This window comes from Anser cygnoides, chromosome 3, assembly GCF_040182565.1.
Source record: "Anser cygnoides isolate HZ-2024a breed goose chromosome 3, Taihu_goose_T2T_genome, whole genome shotgun sequence".
Taxonomy (NCBI): domain Eukaryota; kingdom Metazoa; phylum Chordata; class Aves; order Anseriformes; family Anatidae; genus Anser; species Anser cygnoides.
Window position 1 is genome coordinate 73,490,362 of NC_089875.1, and position 20,538 is coordinate 73,510,899.

The window sequence follows — 20,538 nt, forward strand, 5'->3', positions numbered from 1 at the left end:
CTAAATCAAACATGGGTGGCTTAGTCCAGAGATGTTACTGCAGTGACAGTGGAAAATCCTGATTTGCCTCATGTTATAGAAAAACCAGGGAACACAGGAACATATTTCCTCCCTACCAAACATGGTGCAATTGCATGTATTCCTTTAGTTTATGATGGCCAATCTTGGCAGCAATGAAAATATAGCATATCACTACCTATTGAGCCTTTCCAAACTTTAACAATGCTCCAAAGCATAGCTGTACTATGAACATGTAGAGAAAAGAGATAAAACCATTTATTTTCCATTTCTGGCTCTCAAGCATCAATTAAACTGGCTAAAAAATAACATTCTTTTTAAATCAACCCAATAGAGACATCCAGCATCAATAATTTCATTCAAAATAATTAGTATTTATCAAAATTATAACCAACCAAATTCAGAGTCCTACACCAGGAAATTGTGCACATTATAGTAATAACCAGCTTCAACTATAACAATATTTGCTTTAATGTCCAGTCTTTTTTGTTGTTGTTGTTGTAAGACTGTAGACAAACACATACAAAATTGAGACTTACTGTGATCTCATATTGGTTTAAACTGTGGTGTTCTGCTTGTTCCTCAGCTGATTGTTCCAATTTTGTATTGGTGTGAGATCAAGAATTCAACATTTATGTGTTCATTTACAGAAAAAAAAATAATTTTATTTTTAAGGTGGATGGAATGGATCTTCACCAAGCTTGGGAAAGTAATTGAACTGATATTAAAAAATATTATTATAAATTATAAATTATTATTATTACTAAAACTAAACAACAAACATAACTTAACCAACAAGCATAATTGAACTAAGCAAGATCACAGTCCTGGGCATTTGGCTGTAAACAGTCATTACTAACACAAGCAAAAGTGGAACTTACATCTTCTTGAATCTGAGAGCTGTAAAAAGATTGTGGTTTTTCCATAGTCAGCCATTCATCAAGTACTAGCTGAAGCAGCTGTTTTTCTAAATTAATCACTTTACTGGCTGTTTTGGGTCTACACATGCTGTAGAATTCCTGGTAGATATACTCAAGAACTTTGGGGATCAAGGACACCAGACCGAGAGAAGGGTGAAACTCCAGCAAATAAATGTTCTTCAAAGTAGGACTTAAAAACAACAAAAACAAAGAATAAATAGCTCTCAAGTACGGCTCTTATAAGTTGCATACATAAGGAAACCTTGAAATTGCTTAATTTGCAAGAATAAATTGCAATGGCTTTAGATGTACATAAGAAATCAATCGTCAAATCTTAAAATAGAACTGAAGCCTTAATAAACATAATTACATTGGAATACATCTAAATAAGTCTCGATTGCTAATGAAAACAAAATGTTTAAAATTATCTTTTGTTAGCAAACCTGCTTTATTAACCACATTTTCATGCCCATTATGCCCACCCATTAGAAGTGTCTGCACGTGAAAATAAGCTCTCAAATAACCGACACAAAATCAAAATGTGTGCAGTGGGAAGAGAAAGGGCAAGGGGTTTCACACAGAGGAATTAAACCAGAAGGGGCCAGAGGCAAGGAGCTCTTGGCTTCTAGGTATGTATTAGATGCTAAGGAAGTTCTTCACATAACCCACAATGTTGTGCAGCTGCAGGGTGGGAAACATGGTGCAGATTTATGCTGTTAGTAATATGTAATTTTCAGGTGTGAAAATACAGTACATACCTATCCAACCAGATGGTTGGGCTACAAAGGATAACAGACTGTGGCCAAAGGGCAGTGAAAGCTGAAAAGCCACATCTGAGTACCAATGCAATGAGTCTAAAGCTAGGCTAATGTTAAAGTACCCACTTTCATGGTTACTGTTTAATATTCTGTCCCCATAGGAATATTAATATCAAGATGAATTAATCAAATTCACTGTCAAGTTAGAGCAGAGCAAAGGTGGTGTGGGACAAATCACTCTTCTCCTTTGAATGCTTTTCTGGCACATCCGAAGGTATACTAAATAGCATGAGACTAAATAACATGAGACATTTCTCTACTGCCTGATTTATCTTAAGACTGCCATTTTTTCAAATAGTCTTGCTTTTCAGGTGCTGGATCCCAGATTTTTACCATCAGTCACAGAAACTAGAACAGTGCTACTCTACAGAAAAATAAGATTGTAAAGTTACTCACTGGCCAGTGTTAAGAGAGATAAGTTGCTTAGCAATCACATTATAAGGAAGTCCAAATTCACTGATGCCACCTTTTTGACCTTTCTGCCAAATCTTGTGGACATAGTCCCTCTGAACATCTATCTGAAAATCAGCAACAAACGTAAGTGACATTAGCCAAGAAAATACAAAAACATAGATAGAAATCAGGATAAAAACAACACATTATTTAAGCACGATCTGTTTAAATTATTATTATATAATAAATGTGTTGTATATAGATAGATTATATTATTACTATATATAATTTTGAGTCATTTATATATGTACCCACTCCAGCTGAATTATTTCTGCTAAAGTTATTTTGAAATCTTTTATATTCCTTCAGAACATTTGAGCTCCAATGATGCTGGCAATGCTCCATTTTTACTGCTAACAATATGTTAGTATTCGTGGCAACAAAGGCATAACAGTAGCTTCTTGTACCAATATCAAAACTTCCAGCTGTAGACTAAAAGTTGTGTTACAAAGGATAACTAATTAAACTTCTGAACTTGCAGCCTATGAAATCAACATTCAGAGAAAATAAATACTTTGTACCAAGATACACAGGAAGGCTGAGGCCGATTTTAAACCAGAATAAAAATTTGAGGCTTTAAAATGTTGCGCTTTAATTATTAGTGCGGGAATTCACACCTATCTGAAATATACCGCTTTTTACACTTTAAAGTACAAACTTTGTTTATATGTCCTTACTAGGGTGAGAGAAGAGACTTTAAACAGGACTACATCCTTATCCACTGTATATATATTTTTTTTTAAGCTTCCGCACCTCTCAACTCCTATTTCTAACTGTCTCAACTAATATCAGATGTGGCTTTAATGTGCTTTATGAAGCTCTGCAATCTTTCCAACACTCTTTCTGATATTGATGAAATAATAGCATTTTACTTTTGAGTTTTAGGCCTTCCATTTACAAAGCATCCATAGACTTCACTGTTAAACTATTACCAACCTAACTTAACGCTGTAAACCAATGCAAACTACAATCAAAGCTTCCCATTCTGGATTTCACCTCCTGCTTGCTCAGGATGGATATGCTGTAAATTCAACCTACTTGTTGGTTTACTATGTCCCTCAGCAGCTGGTGATGAAGTTGTAAACAGATGCATTCATCTTTGTAGGTGTTCACAAAATATTCAAGCTTGAGATCAAACCGCGGATGTTTATGCATGATGTCAGTTATTGCTTGGGCCAAAGCAAATCTTTCCTCTGGGTCCAAAGCATGTTGGTAAGCTTCAAAGTAAACATCTAAAAGCTGAAGAGATATTCAGAAGCACATTTAGAATTGTTTATTCACCCAAATATTCATTCTTTTTTGGCAAGAGATTTCTGCATATGGAGGTTGCCACCTGTATCAAACCAACAGTGACCTGCCATGGCATCTTGTTTTTGGCACAGGATATTACTGGGTGCTTCATCAGAAGGATCAGGAACAGAGAACAGAATAACCTCCCCACAGGAGAAATTTCTTCCACACCTTGCGCAGTTAACATGCTGAAGCATACTGTAGCATGAAGATTTTTATTATACACATTTTTCCCCTTGAAAAGTAGCAAGACAACGTACTTACTACTCAAAAAACACCTACTTCTTTCCAGATTTAATCCACTCTCTTTTTTTTTTTTCTTTGTCCAGCACACATACTGGTTTCACGTCTTTGAAAAACTCCATTTTCCCCTGACCTGAAACCAGCAGATTCATGTAAGACTCTGTTATCTCACAGGGCAATGACTGTCACAGTTACTTGGCATTTTTTGGAGAAACTCCAAATTAATTATAGATGTGACTAAAGACGTACAAAGACACATGCCCTCTTCAGGCTCCTCTACCAAGAACAGCTGTAAAGTTTAATTTAAATAAAATAATAATAATTACAAATTCCCACAGCCTAGGACAGAAAAAGAAATGTGCCAACTTTTTGGCCAGTGGCAATTATGAGATTAAAAATATGAACTGGTGGTGCTGTTGCTTCTGGACAAATTGGTTATATCAATATAAAAAGAGCTACAGTAGGCTGTTTTGCATTGACACAGAAGTAGAAACTCACGCATGCTACTTTCCATGCTGAGACCAGAAGACTGTGGAAGAGGAAGATGCAAAACATCTCAGAGGTAACTCAGTAGCTAAGAATGGAGATTTCAATGGAAACAGTCAAGTTCTCTGGTTTAGACCTGTCTGACCTGAACTGCTCTGCACAAAGCTAATACAGTGCTTGAGCAATAGGCCACAGACAAGTTTTATATTGGCTAAGGCAAGCTGTCTCAGCTGCTGAACAAAGGGCTATTGTTTTCTCTCAGAAAGAATTCTGTTCCAGCTGGGAACAAAGCTAGGGAGATGCATTTCTATTTCATTTGAGCTAAAAGCAAAAGACCTCCAGGAACAGCACATCTGTACATCTAATCCTGCCTAGAGAGTTGGATTGTAAGAGTAGTTTCAGAATATGCTCTTTGATGTTGTTGAAAAAGTATTAGTGCATTGTTGGTGTAGGAGTTTTATTCTTCTCTACTGGGAGGTTTTGTGGGTGGTTGTTATTTTTTTTTCAGAAAAAGAAAGCAAATTTCTTTATACAGAAGGCCTGTGATAAAAATAAAAGGTATATTTGTTGAGGTAACTTCATACAGCAATGGAAAGTGAGGTCTACTGGGACAAGAGCAGAAACTTAGTGAAGTAGGCAATTAGGTAGTATTTTATATAGTTGTCACATGAAGCCCCTCTATGAAAATGGAAGAGGGACCTTAGAAGAGTTCCTAAACTACAAACAACTATTTCAGTTTAAAAGGTTTTCTATTTAAAGCTACTTCAATGGTACACAGGAGATTCCCTAACACCCCCTGGCATTCCTATTTTGAGAACTGCCCTGCACTACTCCAGGGCTGAGAATAAAACATTTCAAGTGTGTGAAGGTGACCTTAACTAGTGCCATTTCTCCCTGCTTCTGAAGTGGGCTATCTGCTCTTTCACACTTCCTGACACTCACTGTATTGTCCTGGGGTCTGGTGAGTCCCATACATAGAAATATATTTCCAAGCTTCTCTGGGGCTGTCACTCTGAACTTGTCAAATCTTCATCTCAAGACTGAAGTCTTTGGGCAGAAACACTACATGCATTCACGTCCCATGGCAAAATATAGACGTGTGACTAGATTCGGAGAGTGGAAGGAGAAAGCAAGCAGAATATGCAGCACCCCTAGTGAATGGCAAAGCTACAATCCACTTAATATGCATATCTACCGTTTTTAAAAAAAATTGTTATACCATAATAAATGTCATTATGTGCTCAAGTAGATTAATTAACAAAAAAGAAACAAATTTGTAATATACACAATCATATATACAGTTTGTACGGATAAAAGGATTATTTTTATGGTGTAACAAGCAAAATACCTCTCTGGTTCCCTCTGACAAAGGGCAACCCAAACGATGATCCTAGCCAACTGCAGACTGAGTCTCTTCTACCTAGGCTTCACAAAGCTATGATGATTACAGTTCCAATGACAGACAAAAAATTCTCTGCACCAGCCCCAGGCAGCAGGGACAGCCAGGATCACAGAAAAAAATGGCATCTCAGACTCCCTGGTGGCCCAGGCTCCGCAGAGCTTGACCTGGTTCTCCCAGAATATTCTGCAGTTTTGCTCTGGAGATCGCCTTGTCCTTCCCAATCATCCCTTACACCGTTGGGTGGTATCACTAGGGCCTTGCAGAAGTGCTCCCAGCCCCCAGCACAGCAGCTGCCTGACAAGAGCAGTTCTGCCCCAGTGTTGCAAAGCCACTAAATGGAGTCCTTTGGACACAACTTACAGCACCCAGTAGCTCCAACCTCCTGGGCTCAGCCCAGCTAACAGCAAGATCCCGATGCATCTGGAACCTGTACCACCACCCATGGTCACCAGCTCTAGCACCCACGTGCATTTGCAATGAGAAATGCTGCTGAAAGGGAACCTTAAACAACCTGAAGTTGACTGATTGCAAGTCACTATTTTCAAACCAAGCAAAGCTTCTGTACCTGGCATTTTTTTTCCAAGAGAGCAGTTTCACAGGTCCAAAGGTCAAGCAACACAGCGAACCGATCCACAGAGGCATGTGCCCAGCCAAGGATTTTGCTGCCACCATACTTCCCACAAGTTACATTGCCTAAGAAAAAACATAAGTAGAAAACAAGCAGATGCCAGTATCAGAAGGGTTTCCATATGCCTAAAGTCCCAGGGCTTGTGGTAATTATTTTTATTTACTGTCGGGGATTGTGGTTTTTGCTTGCCAGGGAACCCAAGGCCAGGAAAAGATTTCAAGTCCCATTGGCTTTGGAGGGTTCCAGAGTATTCTGTGAGGCAAATAACAAGTGGACCAGGCATTTGGTTTAACACATCTCATCTATCATATTTTAACAAAGTAAAGGCAAGGGCTGGAGTTCAAAGAGACCCACATCAAGAAACAAAGCCAGAGAAAGCACAATAAACTATTGGAGGAAAGAAAAGAGATACATAATTCTTCACAGCATCAAATCATGTTGGGATAATCTTCTCCTCCCCTTCACTCTCAAATCAAAGAAAACCAGCACAGACTGATCAAAGAAATTTTACAAAGAGATATACCAGGTGCCATGGTTTGGGCTGGGACAGAGTTAATTTTCTTTGTAGAGGCTCATGTGATGCTGTGCTTTGGATTTGTGACAAAAATAGGGGTGATACCAGAGGGATGTTTCAGTCACTGCAGAGCGGTGCTCGCACAGAGCCAAGGCCTCTCCTGTTCCTGGTGCTGCCCGGCCAGCGAGGACGCTGGGGGTGCCCCAGGAGCTGGGAGGGGACACAGCCAGGACAGCTGGCCCAGGCTGCCCAAAGGGATGTCCCACACCCTGTGGTGCCGTGCTCAGCAATAGCACCTGGGGGAAAGGAGGAGGCAGGGGGGACGTTGGGGTGATGGCGTTTGTCTTCCCAAGGAGCCGTGTCGCAGGGTGAGCCCTGCTCTCCTGGAGGTAGCTGAACCCCTGCCTGCCGATGGGAAGCAGCGAATGGATTCCTTGTTCTGCTGCGCTTGTGTGTGGCCTAACGAGCTGTCTTGGTCTCAACCCATGAGGTCTGGCACTTTTACCTCTCCAATTCTCTCCCCTGGGGGCAGTGAGAGGACGTGTTGGGCCAAAGTGCCTGATAGGGTTGAGCCACAATGCCTGTGAAGAGTGCAGACCCAGAGGAGAGTTTTCTTTTCAGATGGTTTGCTATTAGAAAAGTCAGTCTTCGTAATTTAAAGATTACTGTGAAGGAAGTAAAAAGATCGCTACAAATATTTCTTCATTAGCACCCCATTAGAAATCCTGAAGGAAAAATGATTTTGGTTTCTTGTTTTTTATAGAATCTAAATCATACCTAATTTTGACCAAAAAGATGATAAATCAAGCAAAGCAAATCTGAAATGGTTAGAGTTTTACAGAATTAAAATTTAGTCTTGGGGTGAATAGAAGAGGTTTCATCAGCTACCCTTCAGTTCCAGACTTTTAAGAGTCTTATCTTTCAAAAGTTGCAAGAGAGTCATTTGAAGTGCATGGTTATTGAAGAAGTCAGCATTACAAGCATTAGTGTCCATGGCAGTTGAGTTCCCTGCTTCTTCAGCATGTACTTTCTTTGTTCACCCACAGAAAAAGACCATAACAAGAAGGAAAGAGACCGTGACAAGAGGTCCTAGCTTCCTAAGAAGTTAGGACAGGCTGTACATTACTAGAGGATAACAAAGTGACCTAAAACCATAGGAACTGCTATATCAGACTACCAGAGTACCCTGCCTCGTTCGGTAGTCTGTCTCCTGTAATGACAGAATCACAGAATAGTTGAGGTTGGAAGTGATCTCTTGGGATCATCTAGCCCACACCCTGCCCCAAGCAAGGTCAGGTAGAGCAGGTTACCCGGGACAGCGTCCAGATGGGTTTTGAATATCACCACAGATTTCACAACCCATCTTGGCAACTATAGTAGTGTTTGACCACCTTCACATTAAAAAAGCATTTTCTTGTGTTCAGATGGAATTTCATATGTTTTAATTTGTGCCCATTGCCTCTTGTTCTGTCACCGGGCACCGCTGGGAAGAGTCTTGCTCTCTCTTCTTCATTCCTTATCTTTTTTTTTTTATACACTTGATGAGATCCTTCCTGAACCTTCTCCAGGACAAACAGTCCCAACTCCCTCATACAAAAAAGTGCTCCAGAAGAAGGCCCACAGTGAGGACCTTCAGGGACTCCAAAGAAGGTCCTAGCAGGCAGTTAGGCATTCACATGTTTGTACAAATAAGGGTTTTGGTCATCTTATTCTTTGGCTATGGCCTGCATTGTATGCCCACACATTCAGTTTTGGGGAATCACACTAAAACTCCAAAAATATTGTCCATATCCATATAGAAAGTTATTCCAGTGATTCAGTAGTATTTTCTGCAATTCTCTGAATATTATACATGTACGTGCCATTTATTTACTGTTTTCTAATGGCCCTCCCCCCCCCACCATTTTCTAGCTTCTTCCCCCTCACTATTCTAGAAATATGGCCACTCATTTTAGAAATCTGTAATCCAGTTTTATGAACTGAGAAAAGTTCAAAAGTGGTTGGAGGTAAATTTAGTTTTGCAGAAAAGCAATCCAATACATTAATTAGAAGACATTCAGAAACAATTAACATTTTTCTTTGCTGACTTTCTCTATGCCTTGAAGATGTGCTTGCTTGTTATATTACTTAAATACATCAGTAAATGTCCCTTCTGTGTTATTTTCCCCTCCAGGATGACTTTGATGTCTATTACCCTGAATAAGTGCACAACTTTGACATCAACAATATGTGACATGCAATTCCATGTCTCAGATCTTTATACAACATTCATCACTTAACTAACAAGGAATATAAAGAAAGGTCCCAAACGTCCAGTCAGAACTTGGTCCTGTAGATATTCGAGAAGTCATAGGATCAGTCTACCTTAAAAACAGCAAACCAAATTAGCTACAGGTCCAAAACACTTGTGATATCTTACTTTTATCTTTCTCAATGTACTGACTGGCCACAAGCAGCATCTGGTTCTCAAGCTCCTTCAGATCCTCTAAAGCCACGTCATATATGATGTAAGCCCCTCTCTGGTCCTGTGTGTGAATATACCCATCTTCACGAGTGTGAAAGTCATCATGGTTTTCCACCTCTGCAAACTCCATGAACTGAGCGCTATGCACCTATGTGTGAAAAATACCCAGAGACACAGAGATACAAGCAGTCAGTTCTACAAGGATTGCACTTCTGTATAATCTGCATATCTAACAGTGGACCAGGCCTAGTAACATGGTATTTTGTCATTAACAAAGAACAATAAAATAAAATATTGCTGAAATATTTTTTTCCTGGTAACACCTACACCGTGATTTCATTCATACTATAATGGTGTAACACAAACTGTATGAAATTTCTATTGTGTCTAGTTTTTCCGTCAGGCATGTAAATCCACAAAAAGCACCAAGGAGGCATCAAAACTGGAAGATAAGCTCTTGACCTGGGGTACAACTTCTTCTCTTTTGTATAATTTAGCTCAAATTTGGCAAAAGAAGTCTTAAATTCTGCCGTTCAAATATGAAGTCAACACATTTTGTAAAGCCTTCTTGGGTAATAACACTGGCAAGATTTGGAGATAAGCTCAAACACGAAAAGACTTTAGCACTAATTAAAAGGAATGGCCATTGACTGATGTCCCAAATTGCTCTAAGGTCAGAAGTTGTTCAACAGAATAGTTTAAGAGTGAGTTGTTAAGTGAGCTGAAAAGCTTAACACTTTCCTAAAAAACATCAGTGTTTTTAAAAGACAGTCATCTCTGTGTGCAGTGAGTCACTACTAACTTGGTAACGCCCCAGGCAAGAATTCAGTTCCACAGTCAGTAGAAGTGGCACATTAGGTTTCAGAATATTCTGTCTCTTCACTAAGAGTGCCACAAAGGCAATTACGCACATCTATCTTTAAGTGTATAATTACAGAAATTAATCTCCTTGTGTAAATAAACAGTATATGGGTATAGCAATAGAAACCTTTAAAATGGTTCTTTTAAGAAGACAGCAAATAAATATAAGCTCCTGGTTTTCCACTGTTTGTCTTTATTTCCTTGTTTGTAACGCACCTTTGTCCTCATTTTAGTGCCAAACAATGGTGCACAATATATTGGCACTTCCTCCTTTCATTGGCTTTGCTAACATTTGCCTTTACAAAATCCGCAATGCTACCCAAACTATCTGCTATCACCTGGATGTGTTAAAATTCCATTTTAACAAAGGACAGAGAAAAGGAAAAGGTATTTGCTTTAGTCATGGCAAACTTAGCCAGTCAAAAGTAATTGTGCTGGGAAGTACAGCTTGCCAGCTTCATAGATCTACGTTGAATCAGAATTCACTCTTTACCATAAAGGTAATGAGGGAGCCCTGCAAAACATACACGTAATTTGAACATAATCTTGGATCAGCCTGGTCAGAGATTCCTTTCCTTTTTTTGATACAGTGTTCTGCACTCTCTGTTCTTTCCTTGTTCTTCCAAATGGACTATTTGTTTCACCACTCTTAGTGACAGGCTGAAGAATTTGTTAAAGGTTAAGTCAAAGCCCTTTGCAGAAGAATTAAATTTTACTTGGTTTAGGTGGATAACTGAGCAAGTACTGGTCCAACTTCCCCATAGAAGGCAGAGGGGTTTTCAAATATCCTCATGGAGAACACTCATTGAAATGGCTAACCTTTCAACCTCTTGAATTTTTTCAGTGATTCCTGCTCTGTACCATTACAAAAAATCTTGATTAATGACAACTGCATTCTGCAGAAGGGGCATGTGACTACAAAACTGGGGAGTTCTCACAAAACAAAACCAAAAAAAAAAAAAAGATTTTCTCCCTGCAGTGTTTGTTGTGAGAGACATATTCAAAGACTACCATGCCTTTTTAAAGACATCTTATTCCATAAAAACATTAATACCCAGCTGTATGTGTATAGAAACAAATCAAGCAACTGGATATTTATGTGAGATTTTTTGCCTGCAGGTTTTGATTTTCCTCCTGTAACTCTGCTCAGGTTTACTGAGGCTTAGCAAATCCCTTTTGGGTTATAAAATAACACTCATGCTCCTACATATATTTTATCTATTTTCTTCCAAGTTGAATCTCAGCAGGGGACAGAATGAGTTTTATTTTAATGTAATGCATTGTTTGCAGGGCCTTCTGTCATTGAAACTAGCATTGCTGATGACCTCCATCCAAAGCAGTCTGCTATTGAGGGTGCAAAACTGCTTCAGACTCTCAGTTTCAAACGTATTTTGTGCTGAGCCATCATAATGGCTCAGATTACAATTTGAAAGGATCCATAACACAATTTTGGACATAAATTAGATGTTGAAAGTATTTAAAAAACAGTGCCATACGGTCCTGGTTTTATAGCATGCATCAGAGAGTATGTCAGATAGGTCTCAATTAGTTTGCCAGGAAAATGGCTCTATTATTGTTTCAGTTCTTGGGAGACAGTCTGTGCAGTATATTAAAATGAAAAAAAAAGAAAATTACATTAGAAACTGTTGTTAAGGAAATACTGTTGTCCATGCTTTTAAATTCATTGCCAATTAAACTGTAATAGGATTAGTAAATATTTATCTAGGCTCTAGTTGAAGTTCAAGCATATATATCCATATCTATGTATTACTCTAGGGGAAAGAGAGGCCATGGTGAAACGACGCCTCCCTCACTGCTAGGGGCTCTTTGAAGTATCTCACAGATAATCACCAGAACAGTGAGTGCTTAGATAGAAGGTCAGGATTGATCTTTGCATCATTTCTCCCACTTTGCAACAGGAAAAAGGGAATGAAAATAAAGATGGATTATGCACAGTTCTTCCAGAATCAGAAGAACAGTTTGTCACAATGCCTGCTTCCAGGAAAACCGAGTTCTCCACTGGAAAGAATAATTTTTTAATTACTTTTTCTGACCTGAAAATTTGAAGATGCTGGGCCAGCCCATCCAATATTGATTAAATGGAAAACCACAATTTTCTAGTTGCAAGTACCTTTCCATTTAGGAAGTTAAGTGGTTGGGTTTTTAAAGATGTTTAAAGGATAAAAGTGTCCATATTAGAAATAAAACTAAAGATACTTTAAAAGTATCAGTAACTTCATCTCCTCCCCAAACATTTTATTTCTAAAGAGGTTTAGACTTCTATCATGTTTAGAGACAGGAAGGTTTTTTGGGGGCAGGGTGGGATTGTTTTTTGTTTGTTTTTTTAAGGCTTAATGTAAGAAAAAACGTGGGCAGGAAACCTACTTCCTTTTTAGTTATAGCCATAATTCCTCCACGAAGTAGCAATGTGTTTGTTTCTATGCATTTCTAAAGCAAAAACAAGCAAACAAGTCTACAGCAAAGTGCTGAAGAAGTAAAGTGCTGCAGTGCTTCTTTAGGATTTTTATGAGAATTTTGAGCTGAGTGTTAGGTAGCAGAGATGAAAAGAAATTTTACAGCTCAAAAGACAACACATTTTATCACATCAAACCACTAATATCAGCATGATATATTCATTCTGTTTGGTATATTTTACAAAAAACGTGGGGAAACCAAAGCTTGATAACTTGATAAAGCTTAGGAATTTAATTGAAATTATTTTTTCCAGTCTGTGAAGGTCAGTGTATTAATTTTAGCAGTTCAACCACATACTCTCATCTGACGTTTAAAACAATAAACCCTAAACTGTACCTACATCTAAATAAATCATTTCCTTAGATCACAAAATGCCTCCGATTTCTCAGGAACATCTACTCTGTGTAAAAATCCCACTTTATAAAGGTCTTACTTTAAGCAAGCCAGCAGCACCAGTCTAAGTTAATGGTTATCTGGCCAGCATTACTGACACCGTAGTACTGCATGCCTGAAGTTTCTCATAGGTTTGTTACAGACTGCAGGCAGATAGAGGTACGAAGTCCATAAATGCAAGACACATGGTTTTGAGGAACAAGTTACACTGAATCCCTCAGGTGACTCAGCAATTTATCACAACACAGTTTGCATGGAAGCAGAAGGTGAGATTAGACACTTCAGCTGACGCACATGCTTTGGAAGACTTACGGCTAGGTCTGCCAGCCTTAAGGTCTACTTAGGGCTAGGTCCGCTAGGCTTAAGGCTGGGCTGACTACTCACCTTGTAGTCAGCTGGCGTGTAGTGAATATAGGGTTGAGAGCGCAGACCACCAGAAACACCAGTGCCTCCTTTGGCAGCATTGACCCAGGAGGTGTCTTCTGCGCTGGGAATTAGATGACCAGCCTTGAATGAGAGGCCTGAGGTACTGATGGTCAGGCTTCTCTCCACAGACCTGAAATAGTTCAGGATCCCCAGGCATACTCGCTGAAATGAACCAGAACAACACACAGTTGTGTCTGCAGTTGGATGACAGCCCCCATTGTAACAATACAGCAACTTTGATCCATGCAGATTTTTTTTTTTCCTACCTTTAGCTCTCGGAGCCTCAGGTGACGTAGGAGAAGAAAGGACAGGTAGGTTCCTCTTGTCACCACATGCTCCTTGTTGGCAATTGTTGTTCCTTCTTCCAATCCTAGCAGCTGCAAGGTGCTCATATAACTATACCTTTTTCCAGACAGAAAAAAACGTAATTATGTTTTTCCTACTCAAGGAGATTTCTAAACATTTTTAAAGTAAAGACTTTTGCTATGTCTGTTGTCTAAGAGTATGCCACTACCTCTGGGACTCACTGTCATGGAAACCTACAGTTTGGAATAATGAAGAAGAGAAGGATGGCACTACTGCTTCCATCAGAGAAATATTGGCTGACATTTTTCTTCCTTCAGGTTTTATGAAATGCATACATATACACAAGAACATTTTTACCCTCTTTCGCTCCTCTTTCTGTAGGATCCTGGGGGCTTACTGGAGCTGGTGTTTTCTACATCCTCCTCACCGTGAGCCACAGCTGTGTGATCATCCTCAGTACTTAGTTCCTAGTTACAACACACGCTGTTAAAGACTGCTTTGGTAAGTATGCTTATGTTTATCACTTAACAGCTTTATGCATAAGATTTATTAAAAAAGGAAAGGAACTGCCATACAGGAACAAATTCATAATCCATCCAGCTGTGAAATTATGGTGGCATAGAAGTACTCAATATTTGATTGCTTTCCAGTCCTTAGTGTTTTATCCTTATAAAATCCCTGGGCTGTATGAAAGAACTATCCCTATTTTAAAGACAAGACAGCAGCAAGGGTCAAATCAAGGAACTCTTCCAAAAAAGTTCAGAAAATCCGTTTCATCAAAACCTCAACCCAACTATGGTTAGTTACATGTTTGACCTACTAATCTTTCTGTCTTTTCCCTTCCAGTAAAAAATGATTTCTGGGCTCCAGTAGACAATAGGCTGAGGTTGGGGCAAAGTCATAGTGTGGCAACAAAGAAGTAACATCAGACGAGGCTGTGGAAAAGTTTTACTGTGATGTGTACAAAACATCTCCACCACAGTCATATACTAAAAACCATAGTTAACATTCTGTAAAATTAAAAACAATCTTTGTTGTTTGTTTTTTGCCCCCTCACTCCTTTCCAGCACACTCAACAATGCAGTATGAACAGTAGCAGAAGGGCAGCAAACAGGAAAGTATGTATACTTGCCTTGTTATCAACTCCAAGGCTTTCTCACATGAATCAGGAGTTACTCCACCAACATCAGTGAAATTAAATTGGCATTAGTACCAGCGTAAGTGAGAAGATTGCTATGAGTCACACAATATTTATTAATTGTGGAACATTATGGGCAGTGATTTACTAGGCGCCATCCACTTAATTTCAGCAAATACTCAAGTTCACAAGAAAAATTTGTCCTCTTAACCCACTTCTCTATCCCAATTTATTTTACTACTTCATTTGAACTTGGATGGCGTAAGTTGGAATACTTTTCAGTGTGCTAAGGATTTTATAATATTGATTCTGGCACTGTTTTTTTCTGGTTATCAAAAATCATATTAATATTCACAAGTATTAATTCACAAATTGGTACTTTTAAAAAGGCACACGTACAAGCAACACAAATGAACTCCAGACTTGGTTGACTGTTATATAAATTTGCAAATTGACATGAGTATGTTACCTCCAAAAATTCCTTCAAGGCAAACAAATCATGAGAAACTGTCAAACACTGATTCCATTTTTTTTTATAATCCCTGCAATGATAGATTATCTGTTAACCGATTTTTCTGTTCTTGTCTTTCTCCCAACTATGACCATCCTCGTTCATCCTGTTCCTGTTGATTCCAATGTCTAATTTCTTAAATTTTAGAAATACTAGGTCCTTCAATCACTATTATTTAAAGTAACGTGAGCTTAAATAGAATTATAATAGTTTTGTGAATCAACAGCAGTATTTTTGCATCTCTATTAAATATCAGTGTAATTATTTGAACTAAGCATGAGATGAAGCATGTCCACTTGAAATTTCCACTTTAAAGTGATACAAAAAATGCTGTTTTAAATATGCCAGTGAACAGACTAAGAAGCCTGATGCCATATATTTGGGTAAAAGTTGAATTTTGTTTTTAAAAACACTGGGACCCACATAGTGCTTTTCTTGTGGAATATCCTAAGTTTAGCGCCTTGCTATACCATCATGACCAGGCTGATTTCAAAATTAGGTTTTTAATTAACCTAATGCTACCGAGATCAGTCATGTCCCTTGCAAAAGTACTCTTTCCCAGTCCAGTCATGGAGTCAGTGTACTTGTCAGGAGAGGTACAGTGCAAATTTATTTTTTCCTTTTTTTAATTAATCATTATGTATTTTGCATTAGTCAGCCTAATGTTTTGTTTTGTGTTTTTTTTTTCATTTCTTTTCTGAAGTTTCATTAAGTAATCAAATATTTCCTGTATCCTGGGTTAAAGTCAGCCTGAGGTAAGAAGAATTGCATGTTTTTGCATGTGGGGAGCTTTTCCTCACAAAAATATGTGGGTTTATTTTTATACACAGAGTTGGTAGCAGACTTGGAGCAGATTCATCAGCAGGAAGGAGGGAATGAGGAGAGACTAAGTGATGTCTTTCTGCCTCTGCTCCCTTTCCCCTGCTTCTATATCGCCCACTGCCCTGCTTGATCCTGACCACAAGCAGGGGTGCAGGACCTTCTATTTGACATTGGGGCTGCATCCAGCTCCAGTAGCCAAGACTTTTCCTCTTAAAATAAACAAACAGTGGAGCAAGGAGATTATTCAGCCCTTTCTTAATTTGCCCAGGGCCCACTGTTGCAGGCAACCTGGCACTGGTATAGTGAGCCAAATGAAGCATTTGACTGGAGATACAGGAACTTCTGATATTTAAAACTTCTGTATGTAATGCTTTTACTTTCGTTAAAGCAGCAGCTGTGAATGACTTCTGAATCAGAAGGGTGATAAACAGGTAATCAAAGTCCATCAAAGGAATACCTTCTGATTCAGACAATAAGTAACAGAGTTTGAGTATGCCATATAAGAAATGCCACAAATTTCCCAGATACCAGAGAGGCAGACCCTACTTCTTATTCACTATGCTGTCAGTTAGGCCATTTGTCTTTTTTTCTTCCCCCTCCCCGAAACCTGAAGATCTCTCAGAACTTCTTTTCTTACAGCTACTGAACCTCCTCAAGGCCATGCCCACAAATTCCACTTCCTCCTTGAAAAGAGGAACTTGTTCTCTTGCAGGTGTGAGAACAGGTCCCTACACAAAGCAGATATCTGCTATCAGATTCACAGGTGCTCAGCTGCTGGATGGCCTCCAGCAACTGCTACACAGCCCCTAGTGAGCTCCAGGGAAGAGAGGGCATCACGTATGTAGTTTGGACAAGCAACCATACATTGCAGCTGGGCAGATCTTGTCTAGCAAGTAAAAGGAGACTGAATTTTGAAAAAGGGAAACTTATCAGTTAGAAGAGCCCCCTATCGGAACTGACAAATTTTTGCTAGACATGTTCATTGACTATTATTCATTCTTTCCTCTTCCAAGTACCTGGTGATGCTCAGTGAAGGCATAGACTTCCTTCCAGATATGATCGTAACTCGGCTGTCCTGAGGCATGAGAAGTGGCAGAACTTGACTGCAAAGCATGTGGTTTGAGCACCACTGCTGCATGATTCTGGAGACCCTCCATCACCCTCTCCATGTCCGAGACCTTTAGACAAACCACATCAAATACAGAGGAAGGATTCATATGGCAAACAAGTCAGCATGCCAGAAAGCGAGTCAGTCAATTCAGAGCATCTAGTGAGGGAGCACAGCATTGCCCATTGCTGCTTCGCCTTTATTTGGGAAAGCTGTCTGCTGCCCACTCTCTGGGGTGAAAATATAGAAATGGACTTGTCTGTCATTGCATACTGAAGGAATGCACCAGACAGTAAAGGATACAGAAGCACTTTTTTTCTTACTGAGATTTGTGGAGGGGTGGGACTCTTGGGTAATTCCTCTCTCTTTTGCTGTTACTCCTCATCTTTAAGGAGGTATGTATATTTCTTGACCAAAACCAAAAATACAATATTTGCTGAGCAAGCCACTATGGGAAAAGCAAGGAGAATGATGCTTTTCTTCATTGTCTCAGTGAGCTGAAAAGCCATTTTTTACTTTTGTTAGTGGTGATGACTGCTTTTGCCCAAGCTTTCCAGAGAAATTATACGCTGTGGCAAGATCTGAAAGAATGGTTTCTTTGTGAAATATCTGGCATGGTGAAAGGGTCTGAAAACAGGAGTCACAAAAGGAAGCTTATTTTAGTCCTAAATTAAAGAAAAAAGCTACAGTAAATACCTAATCTTGTACTGCCAAAAACACGGTAAATAAAACTTGTCATGGTACAAAAGGTAATTTTTGAAAAATATATCTGATCTTGCAGGACTTTTTCATCACTTGTTTCAAACATATAATTTGAAGAACATAGTCATGCCTAAGCAATGAAATGAGAGGCAGTAATCTCACCATCTGATTGCCAGATCGGTTTTGTATTCTGAGATACTTATACAGACCCAGTCCTATAGTACTAGCTCACCATCTTAAGTGTATTAATTCTCCTCATCCTTTAAGAGGCAGAGAACACCTGTTACACCAGTTTTACAGATGAGGATGCCAGACACATGAAAATGTCACAGGAAAAATGTGGTAAGACTCCAGTAAGCCCTGCAGTCCCTCCATGCATTTGCAGCAGGTGTGAAGGAGCACAGCTTATTGGGCACACACAAGTCAGCCCTTCAGCCTTACAGGGTACATTCAGTAAACATGATTTAATTAGGACAAATGAATATTACTCTTTACAGTTGAAAGTGATTTGCAAGACAATGATGTGAAGTGTTACAGGTCCCTAAAACCCACTGTGGATGCAAAGCAGGCCTGATCTGCGAATGTGCTGGAGGGCAGGCAGCATAGATGGAATTGGGCTAGCCTGCAGGACATGTCCAAAATGGCCAGAAACGGCAATATATCACCAGAATCAAGAGAGCCTGTGAAGCTCAGTTACCTCTCCGTAGGTCACAAGCAGTCTGTGTTGTGCCTTGCCAAGTTTTAGACTTATGCCTCACTATAGGAGCATCTCCCTTGTCTTTTGACCACAGGCCTGAACCTTGGTCAAATGAAAAAAGAAAAATGAAAACAAAAACAAGCTGTTCTGAGCAATTCCTTTGACACTTTTGACACAAATTCTGGGGCTGACTTGACCTGACTTAGGTGAACTTCAGAGCTTTTGAATATTTATGCAAGCGTTCTAGCTGCATTTTGAAACCACTGAACTGAGAAAGAGGGGAAAAGAAATCTCTCTATAGCACCTTAGTAATGCATCTTTAATGAATTTAGGCACATACAGATGATACACAAACCTGAGGCAACCTTTCTCTAGATATTCAATTTCCCTGGAAGTGTACAATAAATAAAATAACTTTAAATGAGAAGTTATATTACCTCTACAAATTTTGAATGAAGGTCCATCATCTTATCCACTTTTCTCCATTGTTTTAGTTTTATCAAAAGCTTTTGCTGCCAGGGATCTACTTTAGGCTTAATCTGGTTGACATAAAAATAACCACATAATTCATGAATATCACTACATGTTTTTGGGATAAGAGGCAATATTTAGTAAGGAAAGTACAATATGTTCACTTTTACGTTTTTATTTTTAACAGACATGAACAGGGGCTCTTGACTATGCAGAGGTATAGGAGGTACTTAGGACCTGAAGCATTCGAAGATCATCATTCTATTTGTCAAAAAAAAAAAAAAAAAAAGAATTTACTTCTTTTGGTGCATCCTGAAGACTGGTTAAGACATTTTACTAAAACAATTAGAAAAGGAAAGTTCCTCACGATTACCTTTAAAAAGGGAACCCAATTGGCTCTCTTCTTCAAAGCCCTGGTTGGATCTAACATGCCCCATTTATCTGATCTGGAAGCCTCTGCATCATAAACTGGAAATGTTCTCATCGTCTGCTGTTTGCAGAAGACGCTTCTAAATTTTTTGACAACCTGAAGTATAAAAGGAGATGGCACAGTTATAAATTTCACAAGCAGCATATTAAATTCTATAAAAAGTAATAATGCATATAATCAGCTGAAACAAAATAAATAACTGGAATGGTCAAGAGACAAAGGAGACATTTTGGTTCTGTTTTTTTCTTTCCTTTCCAGCAGGCAAAATGAAACTCCCTGCTATTAACTCCAGAGCCTCCAAAAAGAAGACTAGGATTTTCAAAAACACTTACTGTCTTCTAGTCAAAGTCAATGGTAAATCCATCATCATCAACTCTGGTAGGAATAGCATTCACCAAGAGGAGGTTCTTTGAAAATCCTGTTCAGAAATGAATAAACCACCACTGGCCTACAGTGAAGGTAATTCGCATTATTTCCTAGCCTGTACTTATCTTGGGTAGTTCAGTGATTTCACCAGGGCAAGTCAAATTTGATGGCAGACTTACAGACCAGTTTATGTAACCAAACCTCTGCCCTTTTCATCTCTACCACCAGCTCTACTACAGGCCATGGTTTGTAAGACAAGACACGTATTTAAAAGCAATGTTATTTATGTTTCACAGCTATACATCTCTTTTGGGCCCTGAACACAAAGTGGAGGTTTGGGGTTGGTTTTGCCTAGTAGGTGACAGAACAGATGAACACCAGGTTTCCTGCTGATAACCCCTAACTGTGGCAGCTTGGCGAAGTCCCGCGTGATGGTGTGCAGAAGCCGACCTCTAGTGGAAGTACCACAGCTCTGGGATACACAACACAAGGGCAGGAAAACTCGAGAAAAACACACAAAAGGCATGAGTGAGAGATGGGAGAGCAAAAGGTACAGACTCAGAGCAATAACACTGAAAATACAAATTCTGCAGAAC

At 39.1% G+C, this 20,538-nt stretch overlaps 1 protein-coding gene across 4 annotated transcripts in view; it reads right to left on the reverse strand.

The window, feature by feature from the left end:
• The window catches only part of LOC106032597 (uncharacterized), an 89,807-nt gene that overhangs the window by 55,665 nt on the left and 13,604 nt on the right, over positions 1 to 20,538 (reverse strand). For all 4 annotated transcript variants that reach the window (XR_010829773.1, XM_066993163.1, XM_066993165.1 and 1 more), the window contains exons 9-19: positions 19,520 to 19,672; positions 19,113 to 19,214; positions 17,185 to 17,346; positions 14,055 to 14,164; positions 13,658 to 13,793; positions 13,350 to 13,553; positions 9,192 to 9,384; positions 6,196 to 6,323; positions 3,248 to 3,448; positions 2,153 to 2,274; positions 900 to 1,128 (exon numbers count right to left, since the gene is read on the reverse strand). Coding sequence is in view for 3 of the 4 variants with exons in the window: in XM_066993163.1 (XP_066849264.1) it covers positions 900 to 1,128; positions 2,153 to 2,274; positions 3,248 to 3,448; positions 6,196 to 6,323; positions 9,192 to 9,384; positions 13,350 to 13,553; positions 13,658 to 13,793; positions 14,055 to 14,164; positions 17,185 to 17,346; positions 19,113 to 19,214; positions 19,520 to 19,672 (1,740 nt within the window). In the remaining variant the exon portion in view is untranslated. The remainder of the gene's footprint in view (positions 1 to 899; positions 1,129 to 2,152; positions 2,275 to 3,247; positions 3,449 to 6,195; positions 6,324 to 9,191; positions 9,385 to 13,349; positions 13,554 to 13,657; positions 13,794 to 14,054; positions 14,165 to 17,184; positions 17,347 to 19,112; positions 19,215 to 19,519; positions 19,673 to 20,538) is intronic.